At 44.1% G+C, this 27,274-nt stretch overlaps 1 protein-coding gene across 1 annotated transcript in view; it reads right to left on the bottom strand.

Moving 5' to 3' along the window:
• Positions 1–3,117: 3,117 nt before the first annotated feature.
• Positions 3,118–27,274, bottom strand: part of bcl11ab (BCL11 transcription factor A b) — a 32,511-nt gene continuing 8,354 nt past the window's right edge. Inside the window, exon 3 of the mRNA XM_053332086.1 lies at positions 3,118–5,108. Within this exon, the coding sequence (XP_053188061.1) occupies positions 3,118–5,108 (1,991 nt within the window). The remainder of the gene's footprint in view (positions 5,109–27,274) is intronic.

The raw sequence follows: 27,274 nt of genomic DNA, 5'->3' as shown, positions 1-27,274 counted from the left end.
GTAGATACAGAACACAGGATGAAATCAGGCTGAAAACTTAAATGTACCTCAATACCATCAGCAATGATAACATGTACCAAACTTTTTTATTTCTATGATTTCAGTTATATTTAGAATATGCCTTGCATATGAGATGTACCATATTTAAATTATAAAGCACCATGGTTCTTTTGGCAATGAAAGAAAAAAAACTAAATTAAAAATAACACAAAACAAAAAAAACGGCAGCAAAAAAAACAAAAGCTTTTTTCAGATTGATGTTGGATTGATTGCATATGACAAAAGGTCTTTTTCAAAAACGGCTGGAATGTTATCAGGTGGTACATGTTCAAGGACAGTAAAAAGTTGGCTACCGAGAAAACCCAACAATAGCTTGTATTACTGCATATAAAATGGCAGGAGAGAAAAATATATAAAACAAACTAAAAGATATGTACAACCACCTGTTTTTACCTCATTGTGGTCACTCCAGCGGGACTGCCTGAAAAGGCCATCATATGACCTCTCACCCTTGAGGAACGCCACAACATTTTATTTTTCAAAAACATACTTATTTTCAAGCATACAAATTATTCACACTATATTATCCTGCCAAATTAAGAAAATATACGGTGGCAGCTTGTTGGGATTTTTTTCACTACAGAAAAAAGGGTACATTGAAACCTTTAAAGAGTACAGGCAAAACAGTTAAAAATACAGGCTCCAACATAAATACTATAAGTGCCTACACTAAGTGAACATTAATTTCAAATACCATTCTAAATACAGGAAAAAAGTAGACCATAAATGTGTTTTGAACATAGGAACTTACATGAGTGTGCATTTTCCTATGTGTTTAAGTTCTCTCTATATATTTATATATCATAAATCTCTCCCCAATGCAAATTTTTGTTCAACCTGAAGACTTGTGAATAGTAAAGGCAAAAAAGATGAGAGACATGTTCATTACAATTTGTTACATAGTGATCAAGTCCTGGATGTCACCAAGACAGAAAAGAGAAACAACATAAACAATAAAAAAAAATTTAAACAAAATTTAAATAAGGTTCTCCCCTAAAGATATTGACGTGTTACTTTTAAAAAATCAACAACACAATTTACTTATCTTTTTTAAAATCAAATTTGTAGATTTTTTATCTTTCTGTACTGAGCAGTATATTTCTATAGTTGGTATGTAGCAGGATATTTCTATGGCGGTTCCTGCATTGATACCTCCTCTGACCCGAACGGATGTTTAATTCTCAGGAGGAAACATGGCTGGCCACAGTTTCTAGTTCACTCTTTTTTTCTTTTTTTTCTTTCTTTTTTTGTGTTAAATGCAAAGCAATGACACCACAGTAATCTGTCAGCATAAGAACAAGTTTTCCCTTGAGTGTTCAACTGTAAACTGGGAAAATTGAACAGTGCACGTAGGTAGTCCCAGATCTGAAATCCGGTCCTCATTTTATACTCAACCGACTGTACCCCCGATTAGAGAGACAGATACAGAATCCAAGGCAGAGTGACAAGTGCTATATCATTAACAATGATGAGGGTTGGATTAAAAGAAATTACAACTACTATAATGAGGTCTTGAGCGTAATCACTTAAAAGAACATTTTACTTAAATTGTGTAGCGGGGGGACAATTTATTTAAAGAAATGTTTTTACTTAATTCAGATTTTTGACGTTGAATTTCCATTTAAGATCGTTTCCAATGTTATTTTAAAAAAAGGTTTCAGATTACTTAAGGATTTCTAAAATCTAATGCGGTAAAGAGAATAAGAGCTATAAGGACATAAACATTTGAATTGTAGAGACACCTGGTCAACCCACTCCCCACCCACTACTCTGACCCTCACCCAACCATCCCATTCTACACCCACCCTAACCTCTCACCCACCCTCACCCCGACCAAAATCTGTCTGGCTTAGAACAACTAAAACCCACTCTGTGGTCTTCAAGTTACTGCTGGCTACACTGCCTGCCTGGCTGACACCGAAGAAACATAATTCTGTGCTACTTACAAAAAAACCTGCAAACTTTTAATTTTCAAAGAAAATAAACACTCTGGAAAATTAAGAGCTTTACGTTGGTTAAAACGACTTGTCAGAGTACCCTCTCAGTATGGTACACATGTACAGGAAAAAATAAACACCTAAACCAAAATTCTACACACCAAACTCCTACTCCTTTTTTAGCATGTAACATGCCAGTAAACAGAATCATAATCTGGAGAATAACAATATACATGAGTCAGGCAGATAAATGATTTACCAGAGATACACATAATCTTTTTTTTTCGTTTTTGTTTCAGCTGGTTCCTTATGCTCTGCTAAGTCACAACACGACAGGGTCGCACAGGTGCTTGATGCAAGGACCTGCTTATTCCATATGTGCACAAAAATGTCCTGTAATCTTCTATAGCTGAAACTCCGAGCTTATAGCAAAAAGGAGGATTAACTAATGCAGGTAAAATATCCAAGGCACTCTTTGTTGTCATTTCACACCATATTGTTAATTTCATTGCTGTTTGTAAAAGAAATATTTAATGGTGCTAGTGCCTAGCATTTCATAGGCAGCCCAATTTATATATATATATCTTATCTCAATCTTGCATGGAAAATCTTTCACAAAGATCAGTTTTAAGTGTGACCCTGCTTGTTTTGATGTTTTGATAATATGACACTGTCCACTATGTTTGAACACAAAACTGTACATGATATGTAAAACAGTATGTACTGTATGCAGCATGGGTTCTCATATCTATCTTTTTTTATGTTGAAGAAATCAAAAATATCAACAGCAACACAAGTACAACCAAACCCATCAGCCAAGGACAATTTTCTCTCTAAGTAGCCAAAACACACCGAGCATGCTGTCCAGTTACAAAAAATACAAAACGTGTAAATTATTGCACAATAGAAAGGCTCAAAAAGTTTTGCGTTTGATGCAATAGTATTGCCCCAAAGGTGGATCATGCATTCAGCTTTTTCCAGTCTGGGATGATAACAGGGCTGTACTGTGTACTGGTGTCTAACCCTGTTGTCCTTTCCCCTCACTTATCGGCTAGTCAGCCAGGGTCGCTTTTTAGCCAGGGGAGCTGAGAGAGAGAGCTGCCAGCATGCTGCTCTTTGCCTACTCAGTCTTAATGTCATTAGCCAGAGGGCGGTCACTGTGCCACTTCTTCATGTGTTTCTCCAGAGTGCTGTATACACTGAAAGGCATGTGGCAGATTTCACATTTGTAAACGTCCTTGCCCATCTGTCCGTGGGTCTTCATGTGGCGGGTGAGCTTAGAGCTCTGGGCGCAGGCGTAGCTGCACAGCTCACACTTGTAGGGCCTCTCTCCAGTGTGACTGCGTCGGTGCACTGTCAAGTTGCTGCAGTTCTTGAACACCTTGCCGCAAAACTCACAGGTGTCACTGCGGCGACCATCCTTAGAGCTCGGCCGTCCATTCCCGCTACCACCGTGGGGAGTGCTGGCCCCACTACCGGTGCCACTACGTCCTGAAGCAGCACGTTCCCCGTCCAGCTCGCCGGGTGGAGTGGAGAAGCGCAAGCTGCCATTCTCTGACGAGTGCTCAGATGAAGAGGCGAAGGGCGATTGTCTGGAGTCCCCACCTGTAAAGTTGAGGAAAGGGTCCTTGAGTTGTCGCGAGGCAGCGTACCCAGCTAGCCACTGGGAGTAGACGTTCTCTGTGTTCGGGATGGTGGGCGTGGGAGGGTCAAGGTCCTTCTCCACCTTGATGCGCTTGGACAGCGGACTGAGTGAACCAGGGCTGACCCCTCCCCCTAATAACTTCCTGGACAGGCTGTCAGTGGATAGAGGTCCCAGGCCATTGATGGTAGTTGTGGTTCCATCATCTGCCCTGTCTGACTCCATGGCAGAGTCCTCATCACCGGGCTCCCGGGAAGAGCTCCGGCGGTGTGGGTGCAAGGCCTCACTGTTCTGGTGGTGGCGGGCCCCTTCTAGCCGCAGGCTGAAACGATAGTCATTCCTCTCCTCTTCTTCTTCAATTACAGGCTTACCCTCTATTTCCTCCTCCTCCCCCTCTTCTTCTTCCTCTTCCTCCTCCTCTTCCTCTTCCTCTTCTTCCTCCTCTTCCTCCTCCTCTTCCTCTTCCTCCTCCTCTTCTCCATTTTCAGGCATCAAACCATTGTTCTCACTCTTGAACTTGGCCACTACTGACTTAAGAGCATCCGTGGCACTGCCTATCCGCTCGCTAGTACCAGGCTCAGGGGAGCTGGCAGTTGAGAGACCGTCATCTGACTTGGCATTAAGTACCGAAGACTTGCTCTGACAGTGCGTCTTCATGTGTCGTTTCAGTTTGCTAGCCTGTGTGCAGGCATGGTTACACAGGTGACACTTGAATGGCTTTTCCCCCGTGTGGCTTCGCCGGTGAACGATTAGATTGCTCTGGAACTTGAAGGTCTTCCCACAGAACTCACAAGACTTTGCCTTGAGAGGTGTGCCTGGTTGGGCTGCATTGGATACAGGATTGGGGGTGGAACGTGAGCCAGAAGGTGACTGAGAGGTGGAGAGGGGAGGCGTTGCTGAAAATGGAGCCTTAGTACCTGGCTGAAATGGCTGTAGCAGCCGTTGCATAGGGCTGGGCCTGTTAGGGGAGAGAGGTGGGGAGGCGCCTGTGGCGTTTCCAGCCAGCTCACGTAGCCGTCTGGAGAAGTCCATGCTTGGAGGGGGTTCTAGTGGCACTGAGTTGAGCCTCATCACCCTGTCAAAGGCGCTGGGATGGTGGGTTGCCAGGGCCAGGTCATCAGGGCTGAGGTGATGGCGTGGTGGGGGGCTAAACAGGGGTGGGGTTTGGGGATAACGACCCTCACGAGGTGTGGACGCTGAATCCCGGCCAGACCCAGAGCCTGGCATCCTCAGCAGGCTGTAAGGACTCCCTTCAGCCAGGTGGACAGCATGGATGGGAGGCTGAGAGGAGGCACAGTCACCCCCCATCCCAGGAGCAGTAGCCACGCGGGGGGTGAGGGGGCTGCCGGGCTCACTCTCCAGATAGATGCGGAAGCCGTGCGTGTTCTGGGCATGCTGGAGCAGGAACCAGGCACTGGTGAAGGGCTGCTTGCACGTCGTACAGGTGTAACTGCTGGGCTCATCTTTATCTGACAAAAAGAGACACAGAAAGAAACTAAATGTTATTTGATATGTAATAAATTAACAAATTACTTATGAACAACTAACTGATGAAGAATGAAGAATCATTTAAAAAGCTGCATGACTCGGTTCATGTCTTTTTTTAAATTGACTTTTATCATTTTAAAAACATACTCTACCATGGATTACATCACCAATTATTTATGGAGGAACTATTGTGATTAAGGGGAGATTTTAAAAATCTGGAAATTGCTGTTCAAGGTGGGTGAAAATAATCTTGATAACACATGGAAATGAATCTGTTTTTACTATTGTGATAATTCTGCATGACTGAATCCTGACGTATTGCACAATGCATTAAAAAAATTCTTATTAGAAATCTTAGAGATTCAATTTCAAACCAGAATTTACTTCCCAGTGGTTGTACATTTGACAAAAACATAAATGAAACACAATAATGAGAGATACCTCAGGAAGCTATTATAGGCATAGGAATATTTCAAACAATAATTGACTTTCAATAGTACTTGCAAACTGACCAGAGATTTGCCTGACAATGCACGTTTAATCTCGTTAAACACACTCATCTCCCTTCCAATGCCTTGTTTACAGAATTAGCAAGGCTAAAGTGGGACATGTATCTGATGCTGCATATTAATGCTGAATACAAATAAGAGGTCACACGTTAATAAACTGTACCAGCGTTTATCACAAAAAACACACATTCACGGCAAAAAGAAGCAAAGGGGAAAATTGTGTGTGTGTGTGTTTGTGTGGGTGGGGAGGCTCCTATGAAAATGCATTTCATGCATTACTTTTCTATTTCTGATATTTCATGCTTTATGGATTTATTTAAATCCTCTCAGGTGAATAGAAAAGGAGAAGAAGGGGAAAGCAGAAGTGAGAGATATGCAAAATAAGAAGCATCCGCCACTTGCAAATGTGCTCCCTCTTTCATCTTTTGGCTTTCTTATCCTTTCTTCTCTTTTTTTCTTTTTTTCACTGGAGGGCATTTTTTTCTGAAGTCATTTGCAGACACTGAATCGAAAACCATGGCCATACTACGGTAGAGACTGAAACAAGGAAGAAGGAGACAGTAAGACAGGCCGAGTGTGTGTGCGATTGCAACTATGAGCGATCCCTAAGATGGTGGATGGACAGGCTTGCATGTTTTAAGCCTGCTGTGGCTAAGAGACAAAGGGGTGAAGAAGGGGCAGTAAGAGAAGACGGCTGCTGAGAGAAAAGAAGGATGTTGTGGATGAGCAATAGAGGGAACAGATTAGTGTTTTGTGGGTCTCCTTTCTATCTCATGTGTCCACAGCCACCGTGGCCCCCTCCGAACAATCTCACTTAAAGACCAGAACACGGCATAAAATGTGCACCCAATCAAACCTCCACGCAAACCTTTTTCTCTTGGCTGAAAAGAGTTGGAAGGGGGGTATACTGGTAAATTATGGATCATTACAATCTGCAAAAATTACAGTTAATTGCTGCCACCTGCAAGGGGCTTTGACCCACCATGGAATTTTTCCATCATAAAAAAGCCATTTGCCCATACACGTTTTTGCTCCTTCTCTCATAAGCACAAATAAAATGTGCCCATTACATTGGCTTTGACTATATGTATGTTTCCTGGTTATGTGTGTGTTTTTATGGCTTAAATTGAAAGCCCTACATCACTCGTAAAACGGTTGCAATAACCTGGCCTCTCCCGTTCACTTTGCTTTGATTTGCAGCCTGTACACACTTCCTCAACCCTGTCTAAATGTGCGAACAGAGCGCGTGTATGCATGAGGAGAAAAATAGACCATTTTTTTCTGTTATTGTGAAGGACGAGAGAAAGAGAGAGAGAGAAAGAGATGGGGGGTTGGCTCGAATGTCGTCTTCTCCTCCGAGACACAGCCACGTCTGTCAGAGGAAAGAAAGCATGGAGCGATCATAGGAGTGAAGGAAGGAGGCAGGGAGAAAGAAAGGGAGCAGAGAAGGGAAAGAAGTGTGGCGTGAAGGGGACATTCCTAATAACAACCCACCACATTTCTGAAGGACACAAGAGCCACAACACAGCACTTCAAAGCTGGTAGTCAATTCATTTTCTTATTTATCAAAAACAGCATGTCTTGTGCTATGCAATCACAAGCCCATCTATAGACATTAGACAAACTGTGCTCATACCACAAGCAGCGACAATAATTGTTATTCCCATCCAGGCAGTGGACACATTGATGGGCACCAACAAGCCAGACCAACGCATGCCCAGATTCACAACAACAGCATAGAAGATATCTAAATAAGCCCACTATTGTCCTTAATAGCTGTCCTCAAAGGGATAGAAGGACAGTTTTTCAAAAGAAGAAAAGACATTCTGACAAGGCGTTTGATGGCCTTGAAGGGTTTTTTCTACCATAGAAGAGAAGAGAAATGTGTGAGGGAGAAAGGATGATCTTATAAACGAGTCTGTCCTCTAATGGAATAAAGGAGAGCTCCATCTCACTCTCTTCGTCTGTTTCTTTCCTTCCAGTAACTCTAAGTCTGTGGTGAGTTAGGGCTGGAGAGCAGGAGAGCTGGGGCTAATGCTGGATCTCCAGGTCCCTTTGAAATAGGATCAGCAGAAAGGAGAAACCACACTGACAACCCCTTAGCTGCCATTTCATGGCAAGGGCTGAAAGAGGGGACTTTAGGGGAGAGAAAGACAGAGAAAGCCTATAGGAGAAGTAAAGAGGGAGAAGGAGAGAGGGAAGGGGATAAGGGAGCTGAAAAGTAGAAGAACGATAATCAGAAAAGAGAGAAATATAAAGAACTAAAGAGGCAGAGAACAGAGGAAAAACGTAGAACAGTCAAAAGAAGAGAAAGGGGGGGTTAAAAACTCCTTCAAAGCCATTTCAGCACATTGCAACACAAAGCAGGGGAAGGCTATTATGGTGTCTAACAGAAACAGTGGACTGCTATCAGGCAGAGAATATGATCCATGGCTCATGCAAAAAGCACAAGGCCGACTGACGCAAGGGCAGAAGGGGGAAATTATGGCGCCTTAAACAGCAGATATAGTCGCCTCTAGCTGCTGACACCACATTCACACCACTGTCCCAGACAGTGTTGACCAGACAAAGCAACACACACACACAAGCAGTCTAGGAGGCTGAGGCGTCATGTACACTTTGCTTATGCAGATTGCTCTATTGTTGGTGACCCAACCCCCAAACCCTGTCTCACACACACAGACACACACACACACACACACACAGACACACACACACACACACACACACACACACACACACACACACACACACACACACACACTCTCTCTCTCTCACCAAGCACACAGCACAATCATACCACCCCTTTCCCTCTTTATCCCATCAGCACAAACACAAACAAACAAAACGACAGGCGCCAAGACAACCATAACCTTGACCAGGAGTTGGCAGGTCAAAGATGTGTTAAGACAAAAAACTGTCATCTTTATCTCTTAATAAAATCTATTATCCATCTACCCCACCCCTCAAACTTTCTAGCCATACATCCAAAAGTTAGCAGACTTGGCTTGACCTCTATTTTTTGTTCTGTCCTTCACCAACCCAGATAGTGGGCTCGGGCCGTCCTGGTGTGACCACGCAGCTCTCACTGATATTGGTCATTTAGCTAATGGAGGAGCAAGCTAACAGGATTAGCTCGCAGGCCCTCCAAAAGCAGAAGGAGGAGGAGGAAGGCACAGAGGCAGGAGGCACGGGGGACGCAGTGTGTCACTGCCATTTCCCAAAGTTATCACTCGCCTGGGCTTGGGAGCACTCAAACACACCTGAAAAGTGATTATGCTAATAGCAAGTCTTTGCCAATATTCATAAGTGTTTATAGGTGTTGGAGTGAGTGCCTTGGGAAGACGGAGGTTTGTCAATACAGTGCCTCTTAAGAATGCCTGAGCCGTAACTACCGTTAATGTGATTACTACTTTGTTTATGTCATTAGGGTATTCACAGTCAGGGATTCGACAGGGGTGAAGGGTGAAACAGGAGAGGAGAGGGTGAAGAAGAAGGTGGGGAAGTAAGGGAAGCTCCCATTAGAGCTCTTCTTCAGTGTCCTGCATTTTCTAAATTCAGTCTCTTCAGCTTGACTTTCAATTGACTTAGCTGATGAAGGCCCGGGTGGAAAAAATTGTTGACAAATGAACTACAATCATTCATCAGTGTGAGAGCACTCTCATACTTGGGTGTTGTCCAGAGTGTCTATTACATGTTATCACCCAAAAATGTTTTATCAGTCTCTGCATCCGTTTGTACTTGTGAGAGTACCTGCTAGAGCAGCTAGCTGGCCTTGACCTTCCTCCTTATTTTTCTGGCTCTCTAAGTGTGTTTGCCTGTGTTTCCCTGCCATAGCCACACACACCCGTGCTCATACACTCACTTCTTTGTCATGGGCCAGACTCGTTGTGGTGCGCTGAGCCACTGGCCACAGACAAAAGGCTTGTTTGACCAACACTTGTTCCTGAGACAAAGCCGGATGCAGGAAATACGGTTTACTAAACAGAACACCAGCCAGGGAATAGAGCAGGCCTAAATCCCAGCCTTTTACAAATCTGATGCGGACCAGGACCTGCAACGCTGGCTGGTGTTGAAGTCACACATTACACAATTGGGAGAAGCTAACCACTAACCACTACTACACACGGAGAGAGAGACAAAAAGAACATTAAAAAAAGGCACTGAGAAAAAGGAGAATGGAAGACCTGAGAAAGCAAAAGAAGGAGAGAGAGAGGTAAACTGGGAGAAGAAAAGCCTAGCTGGCATGAACAAGCAAGAGGGGGGGAGGTAGATCTCCAGATAAAGATGCATGGTGGTCTTTGAGGGCCTGTGCCCAGTATAAAGTAATCTGTTGGCTGTGGCTTTGTCTCCAATCAGACTTTCACACTTCTTACCTTTCCTTTCCCCTTCTCCTTCTCCTGAAAGTTGATAAGAGCAACAGTGGAACTGAGGCGTCTCTCTTAGCCACTAAGAAACTTTTATGGACAGATGGCACCCACACAGGGGCCAATGAATGCATGCACCATACACAATAGAAAGGCAATGTGTGTGTGTGTATGTGAGCTGAGGAAGTCTGCATATTTTTCATATGCATGTGCTTTTGCATGCGTGTGAGTGTTTCTTTAATGGCCATGTATGCTCACTGTTAGCGAGGATGACCACATGACTGTGTCCATGTATCCGTGCATTTATGTGTGCGTGTGTGTGTGGACATTTGTATGTAATACACTTGCCACAATCATTTTAAAATTAGCATCGCTCTGCACTGTCTGTTTCCCTGCGTAACCTTACTCCCTTTGATCTTTTCTCGGTTGAACTGTGTTTGAACTGACCATCCACCCACCCACCTATCTGTCCGTCCGTCCATCTCTCTATCCCTCCATCTATCCATTCATTCAGACTAAGCCCAGCTGGGCAGCTTCGTGCTTGGGTGCGGCTCGGTCCGGCAGACCTTATAATAGTCTGGGCCAGCTACGTCTCTGATGCAGATCATTATTTGCCCTCTGCTTACCAGCGACGGTGGGAGGCCGCACGCTGTTGTTTCTCATCCTAGCTCTAATGGTACAGTGAAAAGACCTCTGGGCTTCTAAGCTTAACCAGTCTAATTAAATGGACCATCGCTTATGTAAGCATCCGCAGAGATTATTTATTGAGTTGGGATGCGCTTCACAGGATCAAACTGCCGTCAACAAAAGTCAATGCTCAATGGAGTAGGTATTAAATAAAGAAGTGGAATCAAAGAAACTGCAAACTGCCAATTGTCAGTTTAAGCACACATATCCAGGTACATAAGAAGACTTAATCAAGCAGGAGTATTTTTGGACATGGGCAATATCCCAGATGGGCCAGAAGTCTCTTAGCACATCAGAGGGGCTATGTGAAGTGTTCTGTCATGAAAAAAATATGTCTCAATAACTCCAGTTTAGGGGAGGAGAATAAAACAAAATAGGTCATGTAGAAACTAATAGAATAGAATAATTAATTCAGTGGAAAACAATAGAACTGAATATAATAAAATACACATTTTTCCATGTCTTTTTCCAAGATACAGGCTGCAACATTCAGATGAGAGCATATGCTGTCTTTCCTTACAAGCATCATCCCTGTTTGAAGTGCACAGACAAGATAGCCTCCATAAGACATGAGGCCAGCAGCCTGAGCTTCACTATCTGTGCATAGCTCAGCTTATGACAGGCTGGCGTCCCTGCAGAAAGGATGGAGGGGGACCAGGGAGGTCGACTAGCAGCACATTTCTGCATAAATCTCCAGATAGATAGTATCAGGAGAGGAGAACGGGGAGGGAGGGAGGCAAGCAGCAGAGGATGATAAGGCCCCCAGGGCAGGGCATTCGACACTGTCAAAACTGTTTTGTCTCCGGCTATTGGACGAGTGGAGCGCGTTATGAGCCTGCATACCATTTGCCAGTACGCGATTTGGCTTCACCGGAGCATACAGGGCCCTGTATCTGACCTCCCCGCTTTCCCCCTCTTCAGTCTTCAGCGACATGCAGGGAGATGGACAGAAAAGCACATGCGCATGGAAAAACACTATGAGTATTGAAGAGAACACATTACTGCAGCAGTACAAGACAGAAAAGACAGAAGCTATTAGTCAAGTTTGCTTTACTTGTGAATATTCTGAGCTACATAAGGGAGGGAAACTACAACATATGTCAAAGCAAACTGAAATAAGGAAGAGAAGTCATATAATAAATCTCACAGAACAATGAGACTGATGTTCAGCAGGACTTGCTAAAAGATACTTCCTACTCTCTCCTTTCTTGTAAACATGATTTAACTTTGATGGGAAATTCTGTACTGTGAAGTGTGATACAAATTTTCACATCCTGTAATGCTTAAGGAACAAGAGCCTTTCCTTCCTTAGACATGGTCAGGTTCACTCTGTTGACTCCTGCATGAAGTGCTCCCATAAAAACCAAACATTTTCACTTGTTGATGTCGGTGTTACTGTTATTTGTCCACCGTCTGTGCCTTTAGTCTCTATGTTGAATGACAGGCCAAAAAGGTGTAGAACTACAGTATGTGTCAATCAAGATTCACGCATGCAGTGTGCACCTCGACTATTCATGAATGTAGTGTGCACCTAGACTGACTTGCACAAACATGTACACACACCACACTCACACAGCCAAAATGAAACTATCTTTTAAAAGAATACAGTGGACTGAAACAAAAAGTAGAGAAACATTTTTTTTAAATGAAGTTAGGTGGCACTCGTGAGCTCACTGTATTGAAAGACTGAGGCACTGTTAAAAGAGTGGAGGGTAGTGTGAGTGTGAGCCAGCGAGATAGACAGAGAGAAAAGGCAAAGTAGTGAGGCAAAGAAAGAGAGTGAAGAAAAGTTGAAGAGAAAGAGTGGGCAGTGAGGGTTAGAGACTTTGCCTGATCTACAGGCACAGACCTGCAGTCAGGGTATCTCTGAGCTCTCTGTCCCACACGCACACACACACACACACACACACACACACACACACACACACACACTGAATCTGTCTGGACTGAGTAAACACTTCAGCCTGTCGGGAGGATAAAGTCATTCCCTCTCCTTTTTGCTCTGTTTCCCTCATGCAGCCTGCATGCTCCTTCGTTGCTGCTTCTTCCATCACGCTACTTCCTTAACATGCTCTGATGACAACACTGAGAGAGGTTAAAGTGCCTCAAAATCCATCCATCAGGCAAGTGTGTGCAGGTACTTTTCTCCTACATTAGCCTGAGGTTCCCTGTCACTGTAAATAATATTTCTAAAGAAAATGTGACACATGAAGCAGGCAAAGTAAAGAGACAATCATTATCTAAATTGCTGTAGGATTCCACTGGAGGGGTTTGAGGGTATATGTGGAAGGTTTGCAGTTCCAGATACATTTAGATCATCAGTAAAATAGCACATATTCATGTTCTGGTCCTAAAGCGGAAGTAGGAAACTGTTAGGAAACACAAAGTTACCACTAACGTTGACCCCAGTTGTTTGTTCCTGAACACGCTTGCAGTGGCCCCAGAAGCTCTCAAGCATGGGCCATCATTTAGATACCACTGAACAAGGGCTGTTTTAAACATGCAGTTATTTTTCACCCTGTCCTACCACCTCAGGGTGAGAGGACCAGGGCATGTGAGCTTGGGCCAACCATAGCAGCTCGTTATGCATACGAGCCTCAAGGCATTGTGGAGGGACATGGCACTTTAAAACAAGAGGGCCAGTGTGTTGGAGTGTCCCGTGGCCCGGAGCTGTGGAGGCTGAGGGTTTAACACGCGTCCCATCTGGTGTGTGTGACTGTGCACACGGTGGTCGAGTGGTTAAGGAAGCATCAATAGCTGGACTCTTTAGATTGAGGGGTATCTCAGGGTCAGAAGTAGCTCGCAAATCCATTTTCTTTACAAATAAAAAGGGAGAAGTCAAAAGAGATATGCTTGTACATTTGGTGACCGCATAACTGAAGCTTGGACTTTGGATGACAAATGACTGTATCACAAGTTCAGTGTATTATTCAGAAGTTAAATTCACTGCAATGTTATTATGGAATAAGGCCACTAACAGTGAGACCTTAATGCCCAAACCCACCACCATCCATCCAACCAACCAACCCACCCTTTTCCATTCCATTATTAATTCATAAGAACAGTGTTGGGCCACTTCTCAACCACACACTTTCCAAATCCTGATTAAAATTGCAAAATGGCCTCCTGTTCAGCCCTAATTCAGCCCCTTCGAGACATTCTGACAGAAGCAGGATGGGACTTGGCAGAAAGAGGAAGTGGTCACATATCGAAAGTGACCTACAAATGTTTCCTTCAGTACTCCTCTGCTCAATGTAAAAATTGACAGTAATATTGATGGTAGTTTTTGTTGTTTTGGACAAAAACATTTTTAGCAAATCAACAGAGTTCTCAAATAAGTCTGTAATGTACAAGCCAGTGAAAGGATTGGGTTAGAAGCAATTGAAGGCATCCAGTTAATACCTACATGTAACATTTACCATCAATAACAGTCCATAAGATGGATGGGCCATATGCTTGGCAATGGCAGGCCACACTCCACACAATTCTTCATCTCAGAGGCTTGCCGTACCAGATTCCTGCCTACTAATTGAAGACATGTGGTATGATCAGCTTCTATAGCAATGCTAGAGAGGTGGGTAAAATGGTGGACAACAGGATATAGTGCGGCACAGAGAGTTAACATCAGAAGCCTATTGCTCTGTCTAACAAACAGGCAAAATCTGCATTTATATCAGTGATATGTTTACCTTTGTGGAACTGTTAAGCCCTTAAAAAATCACTTGTGATCACTTTTAACACAGCTACCTGTGTCTTTTCTGTTACATCCTGTGCACACCCACACCATCACTGTTAAAAATACAGCATGTGGACCCCTCTGCTTATTCTCCCTAGAGGTGTGTCAGGAACATACATAGGTCCAAGCAGTAGCGAGCGTGATATTAATTAAGGTAGCCAACCTGTAGGTTCCTTTGTGCCCAGCTGTAGAGCATAAATCAGGCTTTTAACGAGGCTAGGGCCCTAAGATCTCAAACCGTGCTGGAATGCTACCTGCACAGCCATGCCAAAAATCTGTCTGGGTCTAGGGCTCCTATAGATCACTGTGTTTATAAGGGGGGCTATAGCGACCTACCCCGGGGAGGAGAGGAGGGTGTGCGAAGCAGAGGAGCAGAAAAGGAGGGTGGCAAAAGGGGGGCAAGAGCTATTTCTATTGGGTCATCAGGTTTAAGTAAACGTGTGGTGTTGGTGTGGTGGTGGGAAAGTATGCATTTATGTCGCATGCATGTTTACAGTATGTGTTGAACCACAATTTGTTTCTCCTCTGTTTTAATGAGAAAATATGAAAATACTGATGGAGTTTTTAAGACATAAAGACTGAAGACAGAGAAGTAGGACAGTAGTAACAGGTACAAACATCTCCAATGGATCAGATATACATAGTAATTATCAACAAAAAAGCAGCAATAAATTCTCTTCCTCGTGAGATAGTTTATATATGTAATAAAGAAAGCTTACAGAGTTGATGAACAGGATATGTGAAGAACGCCTGGGTGCCTTTGGTGACAGAAGGATTTATTCACAGACAGCTGCAGGACTGGACACACGCATGTACAGACTGACTGGATGTTTGACTAGTTGAGTCCATCTACAAGCCACTATTTCTGCATAGAAGGGGTCCATGAACTCAGACATTCCACAACAGGCAGTGGCAAGACATGCTTTCACACACAACAGGTAGAGTCCTTGCATGGGCACAATACAAGTCCACGCACATACACTCTCAAGACCAGACTATGTAGCCACACAAAGGGGTCAGAACTGAGCTAAAGCAATGTGTTGAAGAGTACTACAGTTTCATATGCATTAAATAGTACAGCAGTACTTTCAAATACTAAAGCTGCACTCCTGGACAGCTTACCAGGTAACAAACTGTAGGCTTATATAAATAAGTTAGTGTGGAAGTGTGGAAATTTGGATTAATGGCTGATCAGGGGATGGGTAGAGCTGGTTTCTCAGGCTGCACTCTGCAGCACCACCTGAGATTTATGGACCAGATGTTTGTGCCATTGCTTCTCTGACAGACTATAAAACTTCATTTACAGAAGGCAACAGTGGGGTCTCAATGTAAAGTGTCACCAACCAGCTGAAATTTTGCTGCCTCTATGCAAATTTCAAAAAATTTAAATCAGTAATCACAAACGGCTTTCATTATTGGGATTTCCTGTGCACCGCTGCAGTTGCTCTCTCTTTCTCTCTCTCTCTTTTTCTTTCTCTCTCTCTCTCCCTTACACAGGAATGTAACTTAACTCCCTGCCAACGTGAACTCAGGTTCTCAAGATTCACCCTGTCATTTTGAGAGGGGTAGACACTCCCTGACTGACGCAGGGGTCATTGGGGCATTGACCCCATCAGACTGCTTGTGTTGCATTCTGAGAAATGAACTTTATGGGTTTGCATAAGGTCTTACAGTAAAGATCATATGTGTTCATTCCATACATGTCCAGCTGATATGGTGTGGGTAGAGCACAGGGGGGAAAGTGCCTGAGATCAGTTTCAGGTTGACCGCATGGCTATGTTGCGTACCTTTGACACTGTAGTGAAGAGAACTATAACGACATAAAAAGATATGTTTGCTTTAAAAAAACATGTCCTTTATTGCTTTTGTCCGGTTTCATCACCTTTGCGGTGCACAGAGTTCAGAGTGACTGATAAAAAGAGGAATTAAAGGCAGTGGGAGAACAAGAATATTATCTGAAGAGGAAAGGGTGTAGTTAAAGGGTGTCAAGAATGACGTAAAAAGCTGTGGAGAGGAGAAGAAGGGAAAAACAAAAGAGCGGTGGACAGCTTTACACTGCAGCACCCCATTCTAGATTACATTAGTGGCAGCTGCTTCCTTTGTGTGGTTTTATGGCCTGGCCCCAAGAAAAAGCTGCTAAAATTTCATTTAATCTGGTGCAGAAACTCAAGTGTCTGTCAGCCACTCAAACAAGGGGGCCTAAAAGCACTATGCTCTCAGATAACTGAGGCAAAATAACGCTAATAATATCTCTCTCCATGGCCATACAGGCAGACATTTTGTGTAACCAAAGAGGGCTTGCCTGTGCCGCCGGTGCATGGGAAACTGGCCCACTCTCCGAGTCCAGGGGCAGGCCCTTAATGGCGGGTGAGGGAGCCAGACAACGTCCCCCTTCTTCCCTCTTTCTCTCCCCCTTTATCTCCACCTCCTGTTCATCCTTCCAAGTCATTAACTTATGTTAATCGCTAAAACTACCAAGAATGACCCCCAATTTCATTTAGTATGCCACTATACTTAACACCAGATGATGACGCAGCTGCTACAACTGATTTATTAAGATAAAATAATTGTATGACTGAGCCTACATTTTGTGCTAATTAGTGTTACTTGTCTACATCGTCAGACTTCAACACATACAGTGTCTGATGAGATAAAAATCCAATCCTCATCCATTTTCCAATCCTCACACAACTGGATCATGTTCAAATGTGCTAAATTCTGGACTATGGCTTGCTAAATTACTTTAGCCAGCAACTTAAGTCTACAAAGTCTAATAGGATCTGAACTATACCTAAACAAGTGATGAATAAAATTAGCCAAATAGTGGAAATGCTAGCATTACACTTTAAAAACAAATGCTATATTAAAATGCCTATTCAAAACCCCAGATACCCAAACGTGAACACAAAAAAACCCCACAACGTTTTGCTGGCTGTGTTAGCCTTACACAGGGATGGAGATTTGACAGCAGTGGTAACTGACAGAAAGCAGCAGTACAGGCAGCGGTTAAGGGCAGCTTCCTTCCTGGGCTTTGGGTTGACATGTCCACATGCGTCCACATGCATTTCTTTTCAGATATACTGGGGGGAAGGGGTGGTGGTAGGAAGAGATGTGGCTATTTTGCCAGTGATGTAGCTTAAGGCAAGAGGAAGAGGAGGAAGAGATGCAAGCGACCCCTTTCCTTCGACCTCTCAGATAATAAGATGGCAGGATTGGATGGGGAAGGAAGGGGTAACTGAGAGGAGCCAGGAAAGGGCCAAAGCACCAAGCAGAGATAGAGAGGCAGAGGAAGTTATAACACCCGGTCTGGACCAGATCTGCTCTCCTTCAACTCGCATTGAGCACATTCCAGATAAAGAAAGTAAGCTAGAAACTCCATATCCCACAGGAGCAGGTCTCACTTGCACACAACTCATCCTCTCAGGTCTGGCTAAAGCTTAAGAGGCTGACACTTTTGTGTGAGGATAATGACAATGAAGTATGGCCACCATATAAATGGAAACAGTCAATCACCTTTCTCCTAGTCCAGCAAGATGGGCAGGTTTTTCTTTTTACTGTCACTTAAATGATTCTAAGAAGTACTGTAATACTTGTATGCATTTTTACTTCTTTTTGACCATGTTGAGTTAGTGATGTCTATGCAAAGCAAAAAAACGTGCTGAGCGATGAGGGGAGAATTTAGAGTTTTGATGATATAGTATTCCTTAAGAGAATCACTGGTAACTGAAAGGAAAAATAAAATTTGAATGACGTCAACGAACAGTTCATTTTGGTAGATATCGCTGTCTTGCATAGACTGTGTTTGAATATACATATGAAGCTCCAGCCAGCAGCCTGTTAGCTTAGCTTAGCATAAAGACTGGTAACCAAACAGCTAGCCTGGCTCTGTCCAAACATTTCATACATTATGTCATTTGTTTAATCTGTTCAAAAAGCAAAGTGTAAAAGTGACACATTGTTTTATGGAGCAGTTATGTGTCAGACTATATTTTGGCCAAGAGCAATGACTTCCTAGAGTCTCAGAGATGACTAAAGTTTATACTGAGCTAACCAGCAGAGAAACAAGCTGCTGGCTATAGCTTCATATTTAAAGCACAGATAACAGTGGTATCAATCTTCTCATTTAACTTCCAGCAAGAAAGCAAATATGAGTATTTCCCAATGTTTTAAAACTATTCCTTTGTTTTATGGTTCTGGTCAGTTCTATTAAAGCTACAAAAATAGGGCACAGCGTGTAGAAAATTTGAGCCGATTTTAACTCGAAGGAGGTTATAAAAAAGAACACTTTGAAACAATTGAGAAAAACTTCATAAACATGCTGGCTCAGGGGGAAAATTCTATTGGACATTAAGTGTTACCTTTTCCATGTTGAACAGTGTAAACAAAAGCAACTAACTGAAAAAAAACATTGAGAACAAGAAACATTCAAAGGAAAAGCAAGACAGAGACACAAATGAGTGCTAATGAAGGCATAGCAAGCTGGGGAGAGGGGGGCGGAAGAGATGGGCGAGGGCAAATTAACCTTTTTAATTGGAGAGTGGTAGCCCTCTTTGGACCCTGCAGTTGAATCCAGAGTGCTGACAGATGATGAGAGGGAAATGGCAGGCCTATTACAGGCAATCTGGCCCTGCAACTTGGCAGACCACAGCAGTACCAGAGCCTGGGGAGAACAGGGCATGTCCAGCATGGAAAGCACTCCCTGCCAGACCGCTCATTGGCAGAGAAGGGCTTGCCTCAATAAAGGTATAAATAGAGAATGGTTATCTTGGCACTTTGACCTATAGGGTAAAGGGTTGTCATAAGGGAGTCTGGTTACTTGTCTGATAACAAAATACTACCTGGTCAAGAAAAAGGAGAAGGGCTTTGCTTTAATGAAAGACAGAGAGAACCAGTCTGACAGGTATGAGAGAGGAGAATGGCCAGAGAGGGAGGTGTGGAGGTGAGGAAACCCACACACAATTCACACACCATTTCCACATAAATTTGTGCTCGTGCACATACACACACCCATTTTCAAACCCAGTATATCTGCCTGGTGTTCACCAAGGAGCCAGATGCAAGAGAAAGACATCAGAGAGGATAACTTCCTGTCTGTCTCTGTGTCTGGATGCAAGAGCCATGTTTATGTCTGGGGATACAAGGAAAACAAACATCAAGGTCAGAGAAGCTGGAGTCTGTCCAAGCGATGGATAGCCCCTTCTTAACAGGGCTGCAGGCCTGTTTTAACATACAGCCCCAGGGGGACACCAGGATTTAGACGGAACCCTACGGCGGGATTTCTTATTGAATTTCGGGAATCTTACACTATCACAGCTATTTCCCAACATTTCCCATGATAAAGACTTTTCACCTCACATCTGAAAGACACTTGCAAGTGAGTACAAATGATCATAGTAAAAAAAATTGAGATACCACCTCCTGAAATCCATGTCTTCGCACATACATCTTTAAACCCATTTCATGCTATGTTCTGTCCACTAAACAACAACCTTTATTGTCTCACTGTCCAGCAGGCAGTTGAAGTAAACATAATCCTGATGCCTGGTCTTTAATGCTGACCCCATTAGCCAGACATTCATGGACATCTCTAGGTCATCACCACTAAGACAAAGAATTACCAGGCCCTACCTCTGTTCTTCTCATACTCCCCTTCCCCCCTTTGTCTCTCTGTCACTCCAGCTCTCAATCCACACCTTCTACTTTGCTGTCTTTCTTTGCCTTTGTCCGTCCGTCTTGCATTATGTATTGTAATGCATCTAGAACAAGACACAGGCAACTTAGCAGACCACACTGGGTTGCTTTTAGTCACATTATGCAAACCCATCCAAGGAATGCTACATGAAAGTGTGTGAGTCCACAAAGTCCCACACTCTTCACATAAATACCCATGTGCATACACATGCACACACACACACACACATGCACACACACAGACACAGACACAGACACACACACACACACACACACACTTTCTCTCTGTCTCCATCAGTGTTCTCTCTCTGCACCTCACGCACACAAACTCTCACTTGCAAATTTATCCCTCACTCTCTCTGTCTTTGTATCTGTCTCTGTCCATAAACACGCACACACATACACACCAGACACATGGCCGAAGAGAGCAGACTACCATCTGGGAGTAGTGGCCGGCTTTGTCTGGGGGGGTGAAAGCGCCAACACGACCCCCCTAATGCACACACACGCAGACACACACACACACACACAAACACATAAACCATACACGCAACCCTTGCAACAGCCCCCATCGCCCTCCCTATCCAAGTGTGAGAGCTCTTCTCATACAATCTGCGCATATACATATGCAAATTTGCAGGGGGGCATTATAAAAACAGCCATCATCTCTCTCTCTCTCTCTCTCTCTCTCTCACACACACACATACACTCTCACACACACAAGATATTTAGTTGGCTTCAGCACCAAGAGTTTTGGAAAAGAAAACATGTTTCTGAGAAATAGAGCAAGAGCTGGAAGGCTGGAATAAAAGAGCAAAGAAGAGGGAAGATGAAAAGAGGAACCTTCTTATAAATAACAAATTAATGTGAGCATGTGTGAAATACATGCAAATTGGATTGCATGCATTTACACGGACACACACGTAAACACATGCACACACAGACACGTAAACATACATTATCCATGTTTACCCTGCAGCAGGCATGTGATGAATTTATACATAAAAACTCGCTCAAATCGGTTATTGGCAACTCTTGACACAAGATGTAACAAAACTGTCCTTAGATTTAACATCACATGTAGGTAGGAAGGCTATCACATGCAACCACGATGAACCAAACTGATGATATGAATTAAACTGGTATAGTAGGGGGGACATCTAGCACCCCACTGATTATAGTGGGGATGGCAAAATGTTGTTAGAAAAGTGTCTTTATCTTAAAAAAAACTTTTTTAGTAATGTTGTTTTCCCTTTTTTATGTAATTTTGCAATTGTGAAAAATTGCTTCATACATCAGAACTTTGCCAAAATAAATAAAGTCAGGAACATTTTCTGACCAAGCATCTGCTGCCAACTTTCAATGCTTGACACCTTTAGATAACAAGACTTTGATTCATGGCAAACTTCAAAGAATTTTAATGAATTGAAGATATTTGATACAAGATGAATCAACTTCTGCGTAGCTGCACTTGAACTTGAACTCTTTTGTCTAGTGTCCATTAGTCATAACCAAAGACCACAAGGCCCTGAGCGAGGACAGAAAAATTCAGAGCAAGGCAGAGAGAGACAGAAACGGGGAAAGAGAGACAGACACCTGCAGCAAGTGACACTTAATCCACTCCTATTCTTACATAAACCACCTCATCACAGCTCCACACACAAAGTTTCACACGTTTCAACAAATCACTTTTCTCACCTCAGCAGTTCATTTGAGTGTCACAATTTACTGCTACAATCTGGGATTGTTATTTGAAGTTTTAACTGTTTGCATCTGCAACTGTCAGCATTAAAATCGATCAACAATACGCTTTAATCAAGACGACAGACAAGGAAACGTGAATGCAAATTAAGAAATGCTACGATCCTAGAGAGATAAACTCTTGGTCCCTTGAATTCCTTAGATGTTCGTGATGTGACAGAGCTTTCAGATCTGCCATCTCGAAGCAGGGTTTGTGTATGAGCTGATAGCATTTGAAGTGGAATAGTGAACAGCCTGCTCTCAAAACTCAAGGGACACATCCGAGTCGTAATTAGGAGAGAAGCTGCGTCTATATTTTATGGCTCACACAGACACAAACACATTCACCGACATGATTTCCATTACTTCCACATGTATTCATATATGGATCCATGGATATATTCATGCATGTGAGGCTAGAACACATAGAACATTTCTCGCCAACACAGCACAACAGTCCATTATGTACATCTTCCATATCAAATTCTCCCTCTAGTTTTTTACCGCTCTCATGTTTGCTGTAATGTTTTCAGTACACAATAGCAGCAGTGGTGTTAAGCTCATGTTGCCCCATCAAGAGGAAAGCACCAACAACAACCAAACACTTTTCCCTCCTCTTCCCACCCTGTTTACGACCGGATCCATTCGTCTCTCACTTTGTTCCCACGCTCCCTCGCTTCTTTTTTCTCTCCTCTGCATTGTCCTGTGCCCTCAGGTTAGAGGTTCTCTCTGTTTCCTCCTCTGAGCCTGAAAAACAGAGGAGGACGAGAGTGGAGAGCAGAGAGGGGGAGACTGACACAGAGAGAGAGAGAGAGAGAGAGAGAGAGAGAGAGAGAGAGAGAGGAGGGCCAGGCAACTAGGCCTGTCCGTCTGCCTCCTTTGGCCTGGCTGGCTAACCGGTCTGAACTGGTTCCGACATAGGTGAACCAGAGACGTGTTCTTTTTCGCCTCTGGACAAAAAGGAACCACGGTGGCATTCCATCCACAGTCAGCAGGTACCAGGGAAGTGTGTGTGTGTGTGTGTGTGTGTGTGTGTGTGTGTGTGTGTGTGTGTGTGTGTGTGTGCCTGTCTCCCAAGACCTTTGAGGCCTGGACCACTGCCAAGTTCATCTGTTAATGGACAGCTACTAGGAGAGCTGCCCCATCCCCCTCTTTCCCTCCTCCCTGTCTCTCCAGCAGCCATGCCTGTTCACGACCCCCCCTTAACCTCCCCAACCCCCAGCCAGGCCTGCCCAGATACAGGCCCTCACTCTCCCTCTCACTCCTCCTCCACTCCTTTTCTCTCCCATCCCCTGACAGCTATATCATTCCCTTTCTCCCACTCCTCCTCCTCCTCTTTCTCAATGCCCCCCCCCCCAAACACTCTGTGCTTCTCCTATTCAAGATAAACAGAGTGCTTCAAGTTCAGGGGACACCCTGGGACCCTTTAACAAAGCCATCTATCATGCTGTCTGCCTGAGACTCCTTTGGCCATACCGGGCTCTGCTGCTGCTGCTGCTGCTGTTGCTTCGCCTCTCTCTCTCAATCTGTATATGTGTGTGTGAGTGTGAACACACACAGGCTGGACATAGACCAGCCAGCCAGCCCGCTAACATTGGCTAGCTACTTGCTCTAGCTGATCCCGAGCCGGACAATTACCCCATTGTGTTTCTGGCCCCTCCTGGCCCCTCCAAGACCAGAGCAAAGACAGACCCCCCTCTTCCCCCCCTTCTGCCAATGCACCCCCTCTCCTGTTAAAACGAGACAAACTCATGACACGCCATGGAGCGAGGAACAGCACGCACACATAGATGCACTTTCTCTCCACACCTCGGTGACTGACTCTGCCGACCCCTCTCCGATTCCCCTGAAGTCAAACTGTGGGACGATTAACCAAACTGTCAACAGCTTAATAGTCTGGGAATAAGAGACTGACAGTAGACCTAGGAGCTGTGTATAAACACTATGGAGATTATGAATCGTACACGTGAGAGAGCAAGAGAGAGAAGAGAGATGAGAAAAGGCTCGTTCACACAAGAGTCCTGCAACATCTACGGGTTCAATGATGTAGATGGCATTTCATCACTCAGACACTATGGAAATACTGTGTGGCACATCTTTTCCTTCATGATGTGATATTTCATTCATTATTTTTCTGCTAATTAGGGGTGGCTGATGTTCAGATTAAACTTTATGGTCATTCTGGAGGCCGCAGTTTGTGGTGTTGCTGAATTGTAATGTATTAGAGAGGGGTTTCTGATCATTTGCACCCCCCCCCCAATCAGTGAGTGTACACTAATTATAGAATTTAATACTTTCAATAATTGATTTTGTTTTACATAGAAAAATAACTCCAGCTCCTGTTCCCATATAATTCTGATAAGGACTACAGCAGGAATATTCACAAGTTAAAGTGAAGTGTATGCATTTAAAGAGCCAGAGAGGGAGTTTTTCCAGGCTAACAATTGTGACAAGAGCTGGGTAATCAACTCTTGACACTACAAGTTCACTCCAGGCATGGGAGAGGGACTAACAGTCACGTCATGGTCACGCAAACACATTTTCTTTCTCTCGTTCTCCCTCTTTCACTCCCTCTCTGCTTCCTCTTTCTCCGAGTTCTCACAGCTCTCTGCCACAGCGGCAGCCCCAAAAGCCCAGCGGCTGCTGTCCTCTGCAGCCTTCTAGAGAGGGGGACTGGCCTGCCGGTTTTAGAGTGCTAAATTATCCATTAGATGTTATCAAGTTGTAGCAGGGCGATGCCATTCTGCTAGGAGCCATCAATCTTTCATAAGTCCCAGGCACGGCGTGCATTGGGATGCACTACCAGAGCCTCCCTACCACTCCCAGTGCACAGCCAACCCCATCCAACTCGCTTGATTGCACGCAAACGTGGACATGTACACACAGTCAGGTGGACATCCACACACACAGTCAACAAATACACATGCTGACATAAATGCAGCCAGGTACACGCTCTTGCACTCAGGCTCAGCAGAAACAAGCTGGACGGAGCTTGTTTAGGGAACATCCAGTTCTACAGTTCTTCGCCTTGTGTCTTTCATCCCTGTTTCCTCCCTGAACAAAGCTAACATTTTGAGCCAAGCATCAAAATTTACACTGCCTTAACCGTGTTTCACTACCTTTCATACTAGCTTCCCTTGCATACTCTCCCTTTTTCTCCTCTCCTCCTCATCTCTCCCTCCCTCCCTCTGCTTCTTGCCGTGGCCTGGCAAGCAGGCAGGGCAGACATGTTCAGAATGCGCTCCGGTAATGGGCTAATCAAAAATGCAAAACAATTGGCAATTACCGCGCAGGGCCCTAATGGTCATTAGAATTTACAACAAGGTAATGAACTGAGAGTCAGCTCAGTCCATGCATATTCATAAAGCAATCAGGCCTTTGAAGATTAAAGAAGCGCTTCAAATTTAAATGAGGGCGCCAGCATGTTATCAGTGAGATTCAGCCTGCAAAAGTAAAGGGTGCCTGGGACAGGAGTGTGCATTTATGAGCGTGCGTATGTGTGTGTGTCTGTGTGATGAGGGTTGGGGGTCAGTTTGGTGTGGAGGATGGAGTGGAGGTGGAAGTATGTGTGTGTGTGTGTGTGTATGTGTGTGTGTTTGTGTGTGTGTGTGTGTTTTTGTGTGTGTGTGTATGCATTTGTGCATCAGTGTGTGTGTATGTTAGTCTCATTGGTGTGCCAGCTAGTGCCTGCAAGCTTTTGTGCATGAATGAAAGCAAACTACTGTATACCACCATATAGCCTAAAGTGATTCTCATAACCAAATTAACACTCTCTTAAAAATGAATGAAGGTCCTATCTCCCGATCATCATTTAAAAGACGTGGGATTTGAATCTAAGATCTAAGTTAACTTGAGCTATTAGGAGGCAATGAGCTTTTGAACACAAAACCCCCTGAGGAATACTGCAACCTATTAGTATACATTTTATAAAATGGTGCAGCGGCAGACATGGTTTACATGCACATGTACACGCTAAAGCACTCTAAGACACTCTCTCTCTCTCACACACACACACAGACACACACAAACAGTGGGCTGTGAGTTTTCACAAGTGCAACGTCACTCATAGGGGGCCTCTCTGTCCTGTACCTCTCTGGTATAGATAAGACTGGCAAGACACAGCTGTGGATGACCACCCACCCACACACAAAAGGTACAAATAGACTCACACAAACATTTATACATTATCACACACACCCACAAACACACACGGGCAGACAGGCCAAGCCCATTGCTGGGACTTGCGGTAAGACAGATAGCAGAGGAAGAAACACTATAGAGACAGATAGTGGGATCAGTGGGTTCAAACTAATGTGACACTCTCGTCAATATGGCTCTCCCATGGCCTCAGCATTATCGGCATGGGTGTGAGGAAGACAAAGCAATTGTACTGCAGCTCCACAGCCTTAAACACTACAGTCACAATATGAGCAGCAGAGGTTGAGCTGACATGCTAAGCAGTGATAGAGGATGTGATAATGTGATACAGACTCTCAGAGACGTAAATTAATCTTAAAAAACAGTATCAGTATCAATCATTGACCCTAAATGACTTTTCTATAATACAATTATTTACATTGAAAATCTACTTTATCAAAATCTCTGTTCCCATTCTAAACTGAAAACTAACCTGCCTAGTTCCTAAAATACCGCCTCTGTCCCTCTTGCTCTCATCTGCCACTTCCTGAGCTACAGCTGTATCAAAGACACTTTTTCTTCTCTGTTTCTGTTCTGTCTAAAAATAAAGTCATTAACCTGCAGGTGGTGAAGCCGGCGGCTGGCATGACAGGCCCTGACGCTGTCAGATGACCCCTGACCCTGAGATGTGACTGCCTGCCACGCTATTGACAGGACAGCGGCAGGACACGCTTATTTCTGAGGATACTTTTTCATCCCATGTGATGTGGCTGTGGACAAACCAGGTTGTTTCTGTCGTATAGCTTCGTTTGACAGTAGGTAGAGGGGATAGAGAGAGGCTGTGTGCGTGTGTCTGTGTGTGTGTGTGTGTGTGTCTTCTGGCTTGCTTTGCAGCCAAATCTGCGAGAGTGAGAATGAGCTCTAGAGTGGATGTTGGAAGCCTTTAAGAGGTGCAGACACGCTAATGTGGCCAAAACTTTGAGTTTCCAGTCCCCCGAGAAAAACTACTGGAGCGATGCGTGGAGAGAGAGAGTGAGTGAGAGAGAGAGAGAAAGCGATAGAGAGACAGAGAAGAAAGAAGAGGAGAGAGGGAGAGAGAAAGAGAGAGAGAAGGAGGGAGGGGGCTGAAATAAGGATCATATGTTTCTGACAGATCTCATCAACTCACAACACATCATGGGGCCTCTGCCACAACACATTTATTACAGACAAAACACAGGTTCACAGGAGGGGGTTTACACTGCACATGTGTGTGTGACAGTGTGTGTTTGTGTGTGTAT

The sequence above is a fragment of the Scomber japonicus genome, chromosome 2 (genome assembly GCF_027409825.1).
Source record: "Scomber japonicus isolate fScoJap1 chromosome 2, fScoJap1.pri, whole genome shotgun sequence".
NCBI classification, from domain to species: Eukaryota; Metazoa; Chordata; class Actinopteri; order Scombriformes; family Scombridae; genus Scomber; species Scomber japonicus.
This window is presented reverse-complemented; position numbering and strand designations above follow the sequence as displayed.